This window comes from Salvelinus namaycush, chromosome 11, assembly GCF_016432855.1.
Source record: "Salvelinus namaycush isolate Seneca chromosome 11, SaNama_1.0, whole genome shotgun sequence".
NCBI lineage: Eukaryota > Metazoa > Chordata > Actinopteri > Salmoniformes > Salmonidae > Salvelinus > Salvelinus namaycush.
In genome coordinates this window covers 40,166,583-40,180,678 of record NC_052317.1, presented here as the reverse complement: position 1 = coordinate 40,180,678, position 14,096 = coordinate 40,166,583, and the positions used below count along the sequence as shown (strand labels likewise).

General features: G+C 48.0%; 1 protein-coding gene across 1 annotated transcript in view; it reads right to left on the bottom strand.

Annotated features, from left to right (window-relative positions):
* Window positions 1-454: 454 nt before the first annotated feature.
* The window catches only part of LOC120056172 (zinc finger E-box-binding homeobox 1-like), a gene marked incomplete at its 3' end in the record, with an annotated part of 116,709 nt that continues 103,067 nt past the window's right edge, over window positions 455-14,096 (bottom strand). Inside the window, exons 4-10 of the mRNA XM_039004384.1 lie at window positions 12,851-13,028; window positions 12,392-12,603; window positions 9,065-9,191; window positions 7,586-8,052; window positions 4,440-5,792; window positions 2,776-2,956; window positions 455-924 (exon numbers count right to left, since the gene is read on the bottom strand). Coding sequence (XP_038860312.1) covers window positions 455-924; window positions 2,776-2,956; window positions 4,440-5,792; window positions 7,586-8,052; window positions 9,065-9,191; window positions 12,392-12,603; window positions 12,851-13,028 — 2,988 coding nt within the window. The remainder of the gene's footprint in view (window positions 925-2,775; window positions 2,957-4,439; window positions 5,793-7,585; window positions 8,053-9,064; window positions 9,192-12,391; window positions 12,604-12,850; window positions 13,029-14,096) is intronic.

The following is a 14,096-nucleotide window of genomic DNA, read 5'->3' as shown; positions in this document are numbered from 1 at the left end:
CTTCCTCTTCCTCCTCCTGGTGTGCCTCCTCCTCTCTACTCCCTTCCTCCTCCTGGTGTGCCTCCTCCTCTCTCCTCCCTTCCTCTTCCTCCTCCTGGTGCGCCTCCTCCTCTCTCCTCCCTTCCTCTTCCTCCTCCTGGTGCGCCTCCTCCTCTCTCCTCCCTTCCTCTTCCACCTCCTCCTGGTGTGCCTCCTCTCTCCTCCCTTCCTCTTTCTGCTCTTCTTCACACACCTGCTTCTGCTGTACTCCCTCCTCTTTCTCTCTACTCTCGTCCTTCTGCTCCTCTTCCTCTCTGCTCCCTTCCTTCTCCACCTCTTCCCCTCTGCTCCCTTCCTCCCCCTTCTCTTCCTCTCTGCTCCCTTCCTCCCTCTCCTCTTCCTCCTCCTCCTCTTCCTCTCTGCTCCCTTCCTCCCCCTCCTCTTCCTCTCTGATCTCTTCCTCCTGCTCCTCTTCCTCTCTGCTCCCTTCCTCCTCCTCTTGCCTCTCCCCCCCAAACTCCTCCACCTCGTAGATCTCACTCTCCTCGTCATCCTCACCCACTTGCACCACCCGTATGTCGTCCATGCTCATGGCCGCCATGCCCTCCTCTTCCTCCAGCTCCTCCTCACTCTCCCTCTCGTCTGAGTCCAGTTGGGAAGGTGGGGAGGTGGGTCGGCTGTCTGACTGCTGCTCTTCTGTTTGAGGACTCATTTCGGGGCTCATCCCGAGCTGGCGTCCCCCCTGCCGCCCTCCCCGGGGCTCCTTCTTGCAGTAGGAGTATCGGTGGTTCATGTGCTGGCTGTAGGAGCCAGAGTGGGAGAAACACTTGCCACACTTGTCACAGCGGTAGGGCTTCTCTCCGGAGTGCAGTCGCGTGTGTTCTATCAAGTGGTGCTTGTGTTTGAAGGCTTTGTCGCAGATGCCGCACTCATGTGGCCGTTTTCCTGGAAACAGAAACACACGAGAGTTCAGCGTTTCAATCTCTTTCAAACTCATCCAGAAAACAGAAACACACGAGGGTTCAGTGTTTCAATCTCTTTCAAACTCATCCAGAAAACAGAAAACAGAAACACACGAGGGTTCAGTGTTTCAATCTCTTTCAAACTCATCCTGAAAACAGAAACACACGAGGGTTCAGCATTTCAATCTCTTTCAAACTCATCCAGAAAACAGAAACACACGAGGGTTCAGCATTTCAATCTCTTTCAAACTCATCCAGAAAACAGAAACACACGAGGATTCAGCGTTTCAATCTATTTCAAACTCATCCAGAAAACAGAAACACACGAGGGTTCAGTGTTTCAATCTCTTTCAAACTCATCCAGAAAACAGAAACACACGAGGGTTCAGTGTTTCAATCTCTTTCAAACTCATCCAGAAAACAGAAACACACGAGGGTTCAGTGTTTCAATATCTTTCAAACTCATCCAGAAAACAGAAACACACGAGGGTTCAGTGTTTCAATCTCTTTCAAACTCATCCAGAAACCAGAAACACACGAGGGTTCAGTGTTTCAATCTCTTTCAAACTCATCCAGAAAACAGAAACACACGAGGGTTCAGTGTTTCAATCTCTTTCAAACTCATCCAGAAAACAGAAAACAGAAACACACGAGGATTCAGCGTTTCAATCTATTTCAAACTCATCCAGAAAACAGAAAACACACGAGGGTTCAGTGTTTCAATCTCTTTCAAACTCATCCAGAAAACAGAAAACAGAAACACACGAGAGTTCAGCGTTTCAATCTATTTCAAACTCATCCAGAAATTACAACAGAAATCGATTAGAAACCCATTACTCTTGATTTGCACTGTGTGTGTGTGAACTGCTTTTACCATTACATTAGTTCTGCACCTAGCCTGCCTGGTATCACTTTCTACAATCTACATTACACTGACCTGCCTGCAGCCTGCCTGCCTGGTATCACTTCCTACAATCTACATTACACTGACCTGCCTGCAGCCCGCCTGCCTGGTATCACTTCCTACAATCTACATTACACTGACCTGCCTACAGCCCGCCTGCCTGGTATCACTTCCTACAATCTACATTACACTGACCTGCCTACAGACTTCCTAACTGTGAAACCAACTGCAAACAATATCATAACAAAAACTGTCACAAATACGTAAAACATTCAAAAAAATTCCCCTAAAAAGGATTCTAGCAGGTCTGTTGCAATGGTAAAATAATTCAGTAAAATAAACAAACATAATTTGTGGAGATGTAGATCAAACTAGCTGCCTGATGCTGATACGTTCTTCTGGACCTGGGTCTCATTGAACCCAGGAAGGAGGGATGAGGGCGTTTCATCCCAGAAGGCACCCTATTCCCTACATAGTGCACTACTTTAGACCATTGCCCTATGGGCCCTCATCAAAAGTAGTTCACTATAAGGGGAATAGGGTGCCATTTGGGACGAAGATCAACTGGGCCCATCCAACGGGCCATTAAGCACCGCTCTAGCCCCTTTCTGAAATAATTTGGACTCTGCCTGCTTGTCCTAAGCCAGGCCAGATGTGCGTCCCAAATTGCACTGTATTTCCTATAGGGCTCTGGTCGAAAGACGTGAATTGCATACAGGAAGGAACCAGGAAATGTGGTCACAATACGGATAAGAGACACATTCTAATACCACGTGTAAAGATATTTCTGAAAATGTGGGCTCAATCAGAATGTGTACAATATCAGGACAAAGGACAAGTTAGCGGCAGGTCGACACAAGGCTTTCTGAGACCCTTGATATATACGGCCCCTGACCCAGTGGATCCTCAGCCAGTGGCCATATTGTTTACCTGTGTGTTCGTATTTATGCCTGAGCAGGGAGCTGCTCTTTTGGAAGATCTTGTCACACAGGTCACAGGAGTACATCCCGCTCTGCAGTCGACGCATCTTCTTCTGCGGAGGGGAAGAGTCTGAGTTATCCTGCTCCTCTACCGTCGACACAACCTCTGAGCTGGTGGCAGACTTCTCCTCCTGTCCGAGAAAAATAATAATAGAATAACAACAATAATAATAATCATCATGTTATTAGGAAGAAGAAGAAGAATTCCATCAAAAACAATAGGTTACAACTAATAATCCTATTTATTTATTTTATTTAAACACAGTGTTTCCAATGTCAAAGGCCTTTATGTGAGGAGAGATCAGCTGTAGAAAACCCAGAGGGAGTAACTTAGAGAGATCAGCTGTAGAAAACCCAGAGGGAGTAACTTAGAGAGATCAGCTGTAGAAAACCCAGAGGGAGTAACTTAGAGAGATCAGCTGTAGAAAACCCAGAGGGAGTAACTTAGAGAGATCAGCTGTAGAAAACCCAGAGTAACTTAGAGAGATCAGCTGTAGAAAACCCAGAGGGAGTAACTTAGAGAGATCAGCTGTAGAAAACCCAGAGTAACTTAGAGAGATCAGCTGTAGAAAACCCAGAGGGAGTAACTTAGAGAGATCAGCTGTAGAAAACCCAGAGTAACTTAGAGAGATCAGCTGTAGAAAACCCAGAGTAACTTAGAGAGATCAGCTGTAGAAAACCCAGAGGGAGTAACTTAGAGAGATCAGCTATAGAAAACCCAGAGGGAGTAACTTAGAGAGATCAGCTGTAGAAAACCCAGAGGGAGTAACTTAGAGAGATCAGCTGTAGAAAACCCAGAGGGAGTAACTTAGAGAGATCAGCTGTAGAAAACCCAGAGGGAGTAACTTAGAGAGATCAGCTGTAGAAAACCCAGAGGGAGTAACTTAGAGAGATCTGTCCACCCGTCAGACACTGACACGCGTGACCTTTCAGACACATGCTACGCTGGGAGCTGCTCACATGGATTAACATACAATGGAGGATTCATTCTGCACACACACACACACACACACACACACAGACACAGACACAGACACAGACACAGACACAGACACAGACACACACACACAGACACACACACACACACACACACACACACACACACACACACACACACACACACACACACAGACACAGACACACACACACACACACACACACACACACACACACACACACGGCCCCCTGAGTCTTCCAGGAGGAATCCAACTCAACTCCAGGCTGCGGCAGCTCTAATGTAGTATTAGGTAACAGGGAAGACTGGAGGGAGCCCAAACCATTGAGCCAGGACGGCTTTCTTTTTTCCACAGGCAGAGTAAGGATGAGTCCCAAATGCCACCCTTTTTGGGATGTAGTGCACTACTTTAGACCAGAGCCCTGTCCCAAATGCCACCTTTTTCCCTATGTAGTGCACTACTTTAGACCAGAGCCCTAAAGTAGTGCACCATTGGATACCATTGGAGACACAGCCTGACTCCTGAGGGCTGGGTTAGTCAGGTTAGTCAGTAAAGCTGAAGCAGGACAAATAGAAACTCTTTCCACACTACCTATCTCTTAACATTGTCTTGTCTCGCACATAATCATGCATTCTGAATAGCTCTTTCACAAACCGACCTGGCAGCCGTTGATTCTGACGGTCTTCTGGGCTCCGTCGGCCCCAGTGGCCCCTCTGCATGCTGTAGTGGTGTATGTGTATGTGAGCTGGGGGATGAGGATGGTCCGTTTGGTGGTGCCGGTGGAGATGGCCCTGAGGCAGGGCACACCGCTGCCCTGGTTGGTGATGGCTACTAGCCGGGTGGTCATTATGTTCACCGGGTTGGGGATGGTCGTTTGGGGGGAGGAGGTGACGTAGATGGTGTTGGTGGTTCCCTGGAGCCCTGGGAGCTGGGCCTGGACTGTCTCCTTCAGGCAGGTGAGGTTGAGGGGCTGCTCCTGTGGGACATGGGGGACCTGGGGCTGTGACTGGGGCTGCTTGGGAAGGGACAGGTCCAGGGGAAGATCTTGAGCCTCGCGCTCAGAGTCGACCTCAGTCTTCACGATGACCAGGCCGCTGGAGGAGAGGTTTAGTGGTGAGGGGGCCGAGGCTGAGACCGAGGGGGACGTCGAGGCAGGGGAACTGTTGGGAGGTTGGGAAGATGATGTCTCCTGTGTTTGGGCTGAGGCATGCTGCTCCTCTATCTCTGTCCTGCTCTTCTCTTGGTCTAGCTGGGTCTCTGTGCTGGAATCTGAAAGTCCAGAGTCATCTGGAGAGGAACCAGGGGGTCCAACCGTGATCTGACCAGACCGCATTTTCTCAAACCACTTCTTGACCACGTCCACGGGCAGGCTGACATTGTCAGAGATCTTGGCCAGCTCTTCCTCGGTAGGCTCGGCGTTTAAGGCGAAGTAGGCCTTGAGGAGTGAGAGCAGATTCTTTAGAGGGTGCTGGCCTGGTGTTATCCCTGCCTCGGCCATGAGGGCGGCGATGGAGGGGTCGAGGGGGGCGTTGACAGGTTGACAATGCTGGACCATGTGCAGTTCATTCAAATCACCAGGACAGTTGTCACACAGTAGACACCTTGTCTTGCCTGTCTGGGCCTTTGGTGTCTCAGCTTCAGTCTCTGTCTCCATCTCTGACTCGCGCTCCGAGTCGGCCGGCTCGGTCTCGTTGATGTTGAGGTCCTGGGGGAGTTTCTCTGTTACTTTGGAGGCTGACTGTGTGTTTGTGGCGCTGGCGGTGTTGGTGTTGGTGGTGGGAGGGGGAGCCTCTTGCTTGAGGAGCTGAGGGGCGGTGGGCTGCTGGGCTGGGCTTGGCTCCAGGCTGTAGTTAATGATGATCTTGGTGGTACCGTCCTGGTCCACGAAGCCAGGCAGGCTGATGGCTGAGATTACCTGCTGGCCAGCCTGTGTCACAAACCCCTGCTTGGAGGTCACCAGCCCGTTGGCCGTCCCCAACACCTGACGCAGCACGTTCCCATCCATGGCCACCTTGGATATAAGAGGACCACCATAGATATAAGTTGTTATCCTCATTTTGCATCATCACACTTTAAAACTTTACTGTTGACATGCTACGTTTAGGACCATATCAACAGTGAACTTTTTGAGTAAAGAGATTAAAATGCATTGTATCCATATGTGTGGTTTATATAGTGCCTTACAAAAGTATTCATCCCCCTTGGCGTTTTTCCTATTCTGGTGCATTACAACCTGTAATTTAAATAGATTTTTATTTGGATTTCATGTAATTGACATACACAAAATAGTCCAAATTGGTGAAGTGAAATGAAAAAAATTACTTGTTTCAAAATAAAAAATTACAAATTTAAACAGAAAAGTGGTGCGTGCATACTGTTTTCACCCCTTTGCTATGAAGCCCCTAAATATGATCTGGTAAAACCAATTACCTTCAGAAGTCACATAATTAGTTAAATAAAGTCCCCCTGTGTGCAATATAAATATCACATGATCTGTCACATGATCTCAGTATATATACACCTGTTCTGAAAGGCCAAAGAGTCTGCAACACCACTAAGCAAGGGGCACCACCAAGCAAGCGGCACCATGAAGACCAAGGAGCTCTCCAAACAGGTCAGGGATAAAGTTATGGAGATGTACAGATCAGGGTTGGGTTATAAAAAAATATCTGAAACTTTGAAAATCCCACGGAGCACCATTAAATCCATTACTAAAAAATGTAAAGAATATGGCACCACAACAAACCTGCCAAGAGAGGGCCGCCCACCAAAACTGATGGACCAGGTGAGGAGGGCATTAATCAGAGAGGCAACAAAGAGACCAAAGATAACCCTGAAGGAGCTGCAAAGCTCCAAAGTGGAGATTGGAGTATCTGTCCATAGGACCCCTTTAAACTGTACACTCCACAGAACTTGGCTTTACGGAAGAGTGGCCAGAGAAAAGCCATTGCTTTAAGAAAAAAATAAGCAAACACGTTTGGTGTTCGCCAAAAGGCATGTGGGAGACTCCCCAAACATATGGAAGAAGGTACTCTGGTCAGATGAGACTAAAATGTTGCTTTTTGAGCATCAAGGAAAACGCTATGTCTGGCGCAAACCCAACACCTCTCATCACCCCGAGAACACTATCCCCACAGTGAAGCATGTTGGTGGCAGCATCATGATGTGATGATGGTTTTCATCGGCAGGGACTGGGAAACTGGTCAGAATTGAAGGAATGATGGATGGTGCTAAATACAGGGAAATTCTTGAGGGAAACTTGTTTCAGTCAGAGATTTGAGACTGGGACGAGGTTCACCTTACAGCAGGACAATGACCCTAAGCATACTGCTAAAGCAACACTCGCGTGGTTTAAGGGGAAACATTTAAATGTATGGAATGGCCTAGTCAAAGGCCAGACCTTAATCCAATTGAGAATCTGTGGTATGACTTAAAGATTGCTGTACATCAGCGGAACCCATCCAACTTGAAGGAGCTAGAGCAGTTTTGCCTTGAAGACTGGGCAAAAATCTCAGTAGCTAGATATGCCAAGCTTATAGAGACATACCCCAAGAGACTTGTAGCTGGAATTGCTATAAAAGGTGTCTCTACAAACTATTGACTTTGGGGGGGGTGAATAGTTATGCACGGTCAGGTTTTCAGTTTTTTTGTCTTATTTGTTGTGTAAATCAAATGATACATCCCCCCCCAAAAATCTATTTTAATTCCAGGTTGTAAGGCAACAAAATAGGAAAAATGTCAAGGGGGGTGAATACTTTCGCACGCCACTGTAGGTTTTTATAACAATTATAAATCAAATCAAACCTTGAGCATGTTCTGCAGGTCGCTGAGGTTAATACTGATTGGAGACATCAGACCCATGGTAGGCAGTACCACCGCCTGGACCATGCCCTGAGGCAATGCCGTGCCCTGGGGTAGCGTCACGCCACCGTTAAACACCGTCCCATTAGTCCCCGTCGCCCCGTTAGGCGCCATCACCACCGGCTTGAACTCATAGTCCACAGGCTCAGATTTGATCTGAGTGTGGGGGAGCTGCTCCTGCAGGGGCTTGCTGTCTGTCTTCTCCCCCAGGAGGAGCACTCGGACTGGGGCCGCGGCGGGGCCAGAGGGCTGGGTCTGGCTGGGGGTCTGGTTGGAGACCTTAATGACTGGGCTGGGGTTGCCGTTGACAGGCACCATGCCAACACACTTCTTACTGCTGATGTGAGAACTGTAGGACCCTGAGTGGGAAAACCTCTTCTTACAGTTTGGGCACTCGTACGGCTTCTCTCCTGCGAAGAAAGAGATGTATATTTCTAGGAAACAGCTGAGGTTATGTTCCAAAGGGCATCCTATTACCTAGATATTGCACTCCATTTGACCAGAGAACCTGTCAGAATAGGGTGCCACTATTTGGGACTCAGGTGAACCTATCGTTAACAAACAGGCTGAGGTAATAATAGCAACAGAATGACAACACATTGGCCAAGAGCACAGATTCAATAATGATCATAATCAAGACTCTGAAATAGCAGAGCTGCATATTATAAACATATCAAAGGAGAAAAGGTTCAGTACATCTGCACCACCACTGTGAATATAGGTGAGTCCCGGAACTGCATCCCAAATGGCACCCTATTCCCTATGTAGTGCACTACTTTTGACCAGGGCCCATGGTACCCTATTTCCTATGTAGTGCACTACTTTTGACCAGGGCCCATGGTACCCTATTTCCTATGTAGTGCACTACTTTTGACCAGGGCCCATGGTATCCTATTTCCTATGTAGTGCACTACTTTTGACCAGGGCCCATGGTACCCTATTCCCTATGTAGTGCACTACTTTTGACCAGGGCCCATGGTACCCTATTTCCTATGTAGTGCACTACTTTTGACCAGGGCCCATGGTATCCTATTTCCTATGTAGTGCACTACTTTTGACCAGGGCCCATGGTACCCTATTCCCTATGTAGTGCACTACTTTTGACCAGGGCCCATGGTACCCTATTCCCTATGTAGTGCACTACTTTTGACCAGGACCCATGGTACCCTATTCCCTATGTAGTGCACTACTTTTGACCAGGGCCAATAGGGCTCTGGTCAGGAATAGGGTACTCTTTAGGATGCAGACACAACCCACTGGGGTCACACTGCTTGAATCAATGTTATTTCCATGAAACTACGTTGAATTGACGTCTGTGCCCAGTGGGTATGAGTCATGATGACGGTGTGTGTGTGTGTGTGTGTGTGTGTGTGTGTGTGTGTGTGTTGTCACGGCGACCGGTGCGATGCCAATTTGACTCACCGCTGTGGATGCGAAGATGCTCCTTCAGGTGGTGCTTATATTTAAAAGCCTTGGAACACTCAGTACACTTGAACTTCCTGTTCCCCCCTGTTGTTATCGTTGTGGTGGTGGTCTGGGGTACATGACGCTGGCAGACAGACAGACAGACAGACAGCGGTGAGTGGATGGGATGTTTTGTAACGTCAGTATCCTGTCTAAAGAGTACTGTTACTGTCTGAAGGATGTGCTTTCATTCCCAGTAAAACAGTAATAGACATATTTGTCTTGAATTACAGACACATTAATCAAATCGCTCCATTTAAAAAAACAGGCTAAAGGGAGAATTCAAATAATACTGAAAAAAGGCAGGAAATCTGTGAGTCCTCCAACCACAGGGACATGGACATAGACAAGGACAGAAGCAGGGACAGGGACAGAGAAGATACTGGGACAGAGACAAGGACGGAGACAGAAACCGAGACTAGGACAGAAACAGGAACAGACACAGAAACAGGAACAGACACAGAGACAGGAACAGAGACAGGGGACATGGACAGAGACAGGAACAGAGGCAGAGACAGGGGACATGGACAGAGACAGGAACAGAGACAGAGATAGGAACAGAGACAGAGACAGGAACAGAGACAGAGACAGGGACAGAGACAGAGACAGGAACAGAAACAGAGACAGGGACAGGAACAGAGACAGAGACAGGGACAGGAACAAGAACAGAGACAGGAACAGAGACAGGAACAGAGACAGGGACAGGAACAGGAACAGAGACAGAGACAGGGACAGGAACAGAGACAGGGACAGGAACAGAGACAGAGACAGGGACAGGAACAAGAACAGAGACAGGAACAGAGACAGGAACAGAAACAGAGACAGGGACAGGAACAGAGACAGGAACAGAGACAGGAACAGAGACAGGAACAGAAACAGAGACAGGGACAGGAACAGAGACAGGAACAGAGACAGGGACAGAGACAGGGACAGAGACAGAGACAAGAACAGAGACAGGAACAGAGACAGGAACAGAGACAGGAACAGAGACAAGAACAGAGACAGGAACAGAAACAGAGACAGGAACAGGAACAGAGACAGGAACAGGAACAGAGACAGGGACAGGAACAGAGACAGGGACAGGAACAGAGACAGGGACAGGAACAGAGACAGGAACAGGAACAGGAACAGGAACAGAGACAAGAACAGAGACAGAGACAGAGACAAGAACAGAGACAGGAACAGGAACAGAGACAGGAACAGAAACAGAGACAGGGACAGGAACAGAGACAGGAACAGAGACAGGAACAGGAACAGAGACAGGGACAGGAACAGAGACAGGAACAGAAACAGAGACAGGGACAGGAACAGAAACAGAGACAGGGACAGGAACAGAGACAGAGACAAGAACAGAGACAGAGACAGGAACAGGAACAGAGACAGGAACAGAAACAGAGACAGGGACAGGAACAGAGACAGGAACAGAGACAGGAACAGAAACAGAGACAGGGACAGGAACAGAGACAGGGACAGGAACAGAGACAGAGACAGGGACAGAAACAGAGACAGGGACAGGAACAGAGACAGGAACAGAAACAGAGACAGGAACAGGAACAGAGACAGAGACAGAGACAGAGACAGGAACAGAAACAGAAACAGGAACAGAGACAGAGACAAGAACAGAGACAGGAACAGAAACAGAGACAGGAACAGAGACAGAGACAAGAACAGAGACAGAAACAGAGACAGGAACAGAGACAGAGACAAGAACAGAGACAGGAACAGAGACAGGAACAGAGACAGGAACAGAAACAGAGACAGAGACAAGAACAGAGACAGAAACAGAGACAGGAACAGAGACAGAGACAGAGACAAGAACAGAGACAGAGACAGGAACAGGAACAGAGACAGGAACAGAAACAGAGACAGGAACAGGAACAGAGACAGAGACAAGAACAGAGACAGGAACAGAGACAGGAACAGAAACAGAGACAGGAACAGAGACAGAGACAAGAACAGAGACAGGAACAGAGACAGAAACAGAGACAAGAACAGGAACAGAGACAAGAACAGGAACAGAGACAGGGGACATGGACAGAGACAGGAACAGAAACAGAGACAGGAACAGGAACAGAAACAGAGACAGGAACAGGAACAGAGACAGGAACAGGAACAGAGACAGAGACAGAGACAAGAACAGAGACAGGAACAGAGACAGGAACAGAAACAGAGACAGGAACAGAGACAAGAACAGAGACAGAGACAGAGACAGGAACAGAGACAGGGACAGAGACAGGAACAGAAACAGAGACAGGGACAGGGACAGGAACAGAGACAGAGACAAGAACAGAGACAGAGACAGAGACAAGAACAGAGACAGGAACAGGAACAGGAACAGGAACAGGAACAGAGACAGGGACAGGAACAGAGACAGGAACAGAAACAGAGACAGGAACAGAAACAGAGACAAGAACAGGAACAGAGACAGAGACAGGGGACATGGACAGAGACAGGAACAGGAACAGAGACAGGAACAGGAACAGAGACAGAGACAAGAACAGAGACAGGAACAGAAACAGGAACAGAAACAGAGACAGGAACAGGAACAGAGACAGGAACAGGAACAGAGACAGAGACAGGAACAGAGACAAGAACAGAGACAGAGACAGAGACAGGAACAGGAACAGAGACAGGGACAGAGACAGGAACAGAAACAGAGACAGGGACAGGAACAGGAACAGAGACAGAGACAAGAACAGAGACAGGAACAGGAACAGAGACAGGAACAGGAACAGAGACAGAGACAAGAACAGGAACAGAGACAGAGACAGGGGACATGGACAGAGACAGGAACAGAAACAGAGACAGGAACAGAAACAGAGACAGGAACAGAGACAGGAACAGAGACAGAGACAGGGGACATGGACAGTGACAAGAACAGGAACAGAGACAGAGACAGGGGACAGGAACAGAAACAGGAACAGAAACAGAGACAGGAACAGAGACAGGAACAGAGACAGAGACAGGGGACATGGACAGAGACAGGAACAGAAACAGAGACAGGAACAGGAACAGAGACAGGAACAGGAACAGAGACAGGAACAGAAACAGAGACAGGGACAGAAACAGAGACAGGAACAGGAACAGAGACAGGGACAGAGACAAGAACAGAGACAGGAACAGAGACAGGGACAGGGACAGAGGCAGGGACAGAGACAGAGGACAGGGACAGAGGACAGGGACAGAGGCAGGGACAGGAACAGAGACAGAGGACAGAGACAGAGGCAGGGAAGAATCAGGGACAGAGACAAGCACATACACACACACATACACACACATAGGTACCTGTACAGGATCCTTGTGTTGGTTCTTGTGTTGGGTCATATGACAGTCCAGTTGTGTACGGTAGGTGAAGGTGTAGCTGCACTGGGAGCAGCTGAAGTTGTCCTCGCTCTTCTCGTGCCGTAGCTTGATGTGGTCCTTCAGGGCCGTGCAGCGCTTGTAGCCCCGTGAGCAGTACGGACAAGTCAGGAGCTGGGAGAGGGTGTCTGGCGTGCCTGGGACAGAGAGGGGGAATTATAGACTATGAAACAAAGAAGATATAAGGGTCTTGATTATGAGGGTCTCAGAATACGTCCCAAATGGCACCCTGTTCCCTAAATAGTGCACTACTTGCATGCACCCTGGTCCAAAGTAGTGCACTACATAGGGAATAGGGTGCCATTTGGGACACAACAAAAAACAGCCACAGTATGAGGGTCTCCATAAGTGTTGAGTTGTAAAAGGTGCAGTGATGTAACCTACCGGTCTTCTCTGGGACCCCTCTCTCAGGCGCGCTTTTCTGTTTGCCGTCCGGAGCCTTGGGGTAGATGACCGCCGTGTCTCCCTGCTGGATCATCTCCTCTACCAGAGCATCCTTACCCCCCTCCTCTTCCTCCTCATCCTCCTCCTCCTCCTCCTCCTCCTCTTCTGAGCCACACTCCTCCTTCACTGTAACACAGGAACACAAACGGTTTACAATTACATTACATGTAACAACACGTTTTGGGGGGGGGGGGGGGGTTACAATCTCAAATATGAATGTATAAGAACTCTATGTACATAAAATATGTGTTGACAGGTATGTGGACTAAAATGTCACAGCAGTCAATAGTTGAAACCATGAAGGCTCTAAAATGATTTCTGATCTGGAATGTAGACTGTAAGTAGTCCTGTGCACACATTCCTTCCCTGAGATGACAGTCCTCTCCTCTTTCTGTGTGCAGTGTGCCAGTAGACAGCTGGAGGGCGCCACAGGGCCTATGACCTCAACCAGCCTTCATAACTAGCCTTCCCTTTCACACAGCCATGAGTACAGACTACAGTACATTATAGTACAAGTCCCTGGGACAAGATCTCTCTCTCTCTCTCTCTCTCTGTGTCTCTCTCTCTATGTGTCTCTCTCTTTCTCTCTCTCTCTCTGTGTCTCTCAATTCAATTCAATTCAATTCAAGGGGCTTTATTGGCATGGGAAACATGTGTTAACATTGCCAAAGCAAGTGAGGTAGACAATACACAAAAGTGAAACAAACAATACAAATTAACAGTAAACATTACACATACAGAAGTTTCAAAACAATAAAGACATTACAAATGTCATATTATATATATACAGTGTTGTAACAATGTACAAATGGTTAAAGCACACAAGTTAAAATAAATAAGCATAAATATGGGTTGTATTTACAATGGTGTTTGTTCTTCACTGGTTGCCCTTTTCTTGTGGCAACAGGTCACAAATCTTGCTGCTGTGATGGCACACTGTGGAATTTCACCCAGTAGATATGGGAGTTTATCAAAATTGGATTTGTTTTCGAATTCTTTGTGGATCTGTGTGATCTGAGGGAAATATGTCTCTCTAATATGGTCATACATTGGGCAGGAGGTTAGGAAGTGCAGCTCGGTTTCCACCTCATTTTGTGGGCAGTGTGCACATAGCCTGTCTTCTCTTGAGAGCCATGTCTGCCTACGGCGGCCTTTCTCAATAGCAAGGCTATGCTCACTGAGTCTG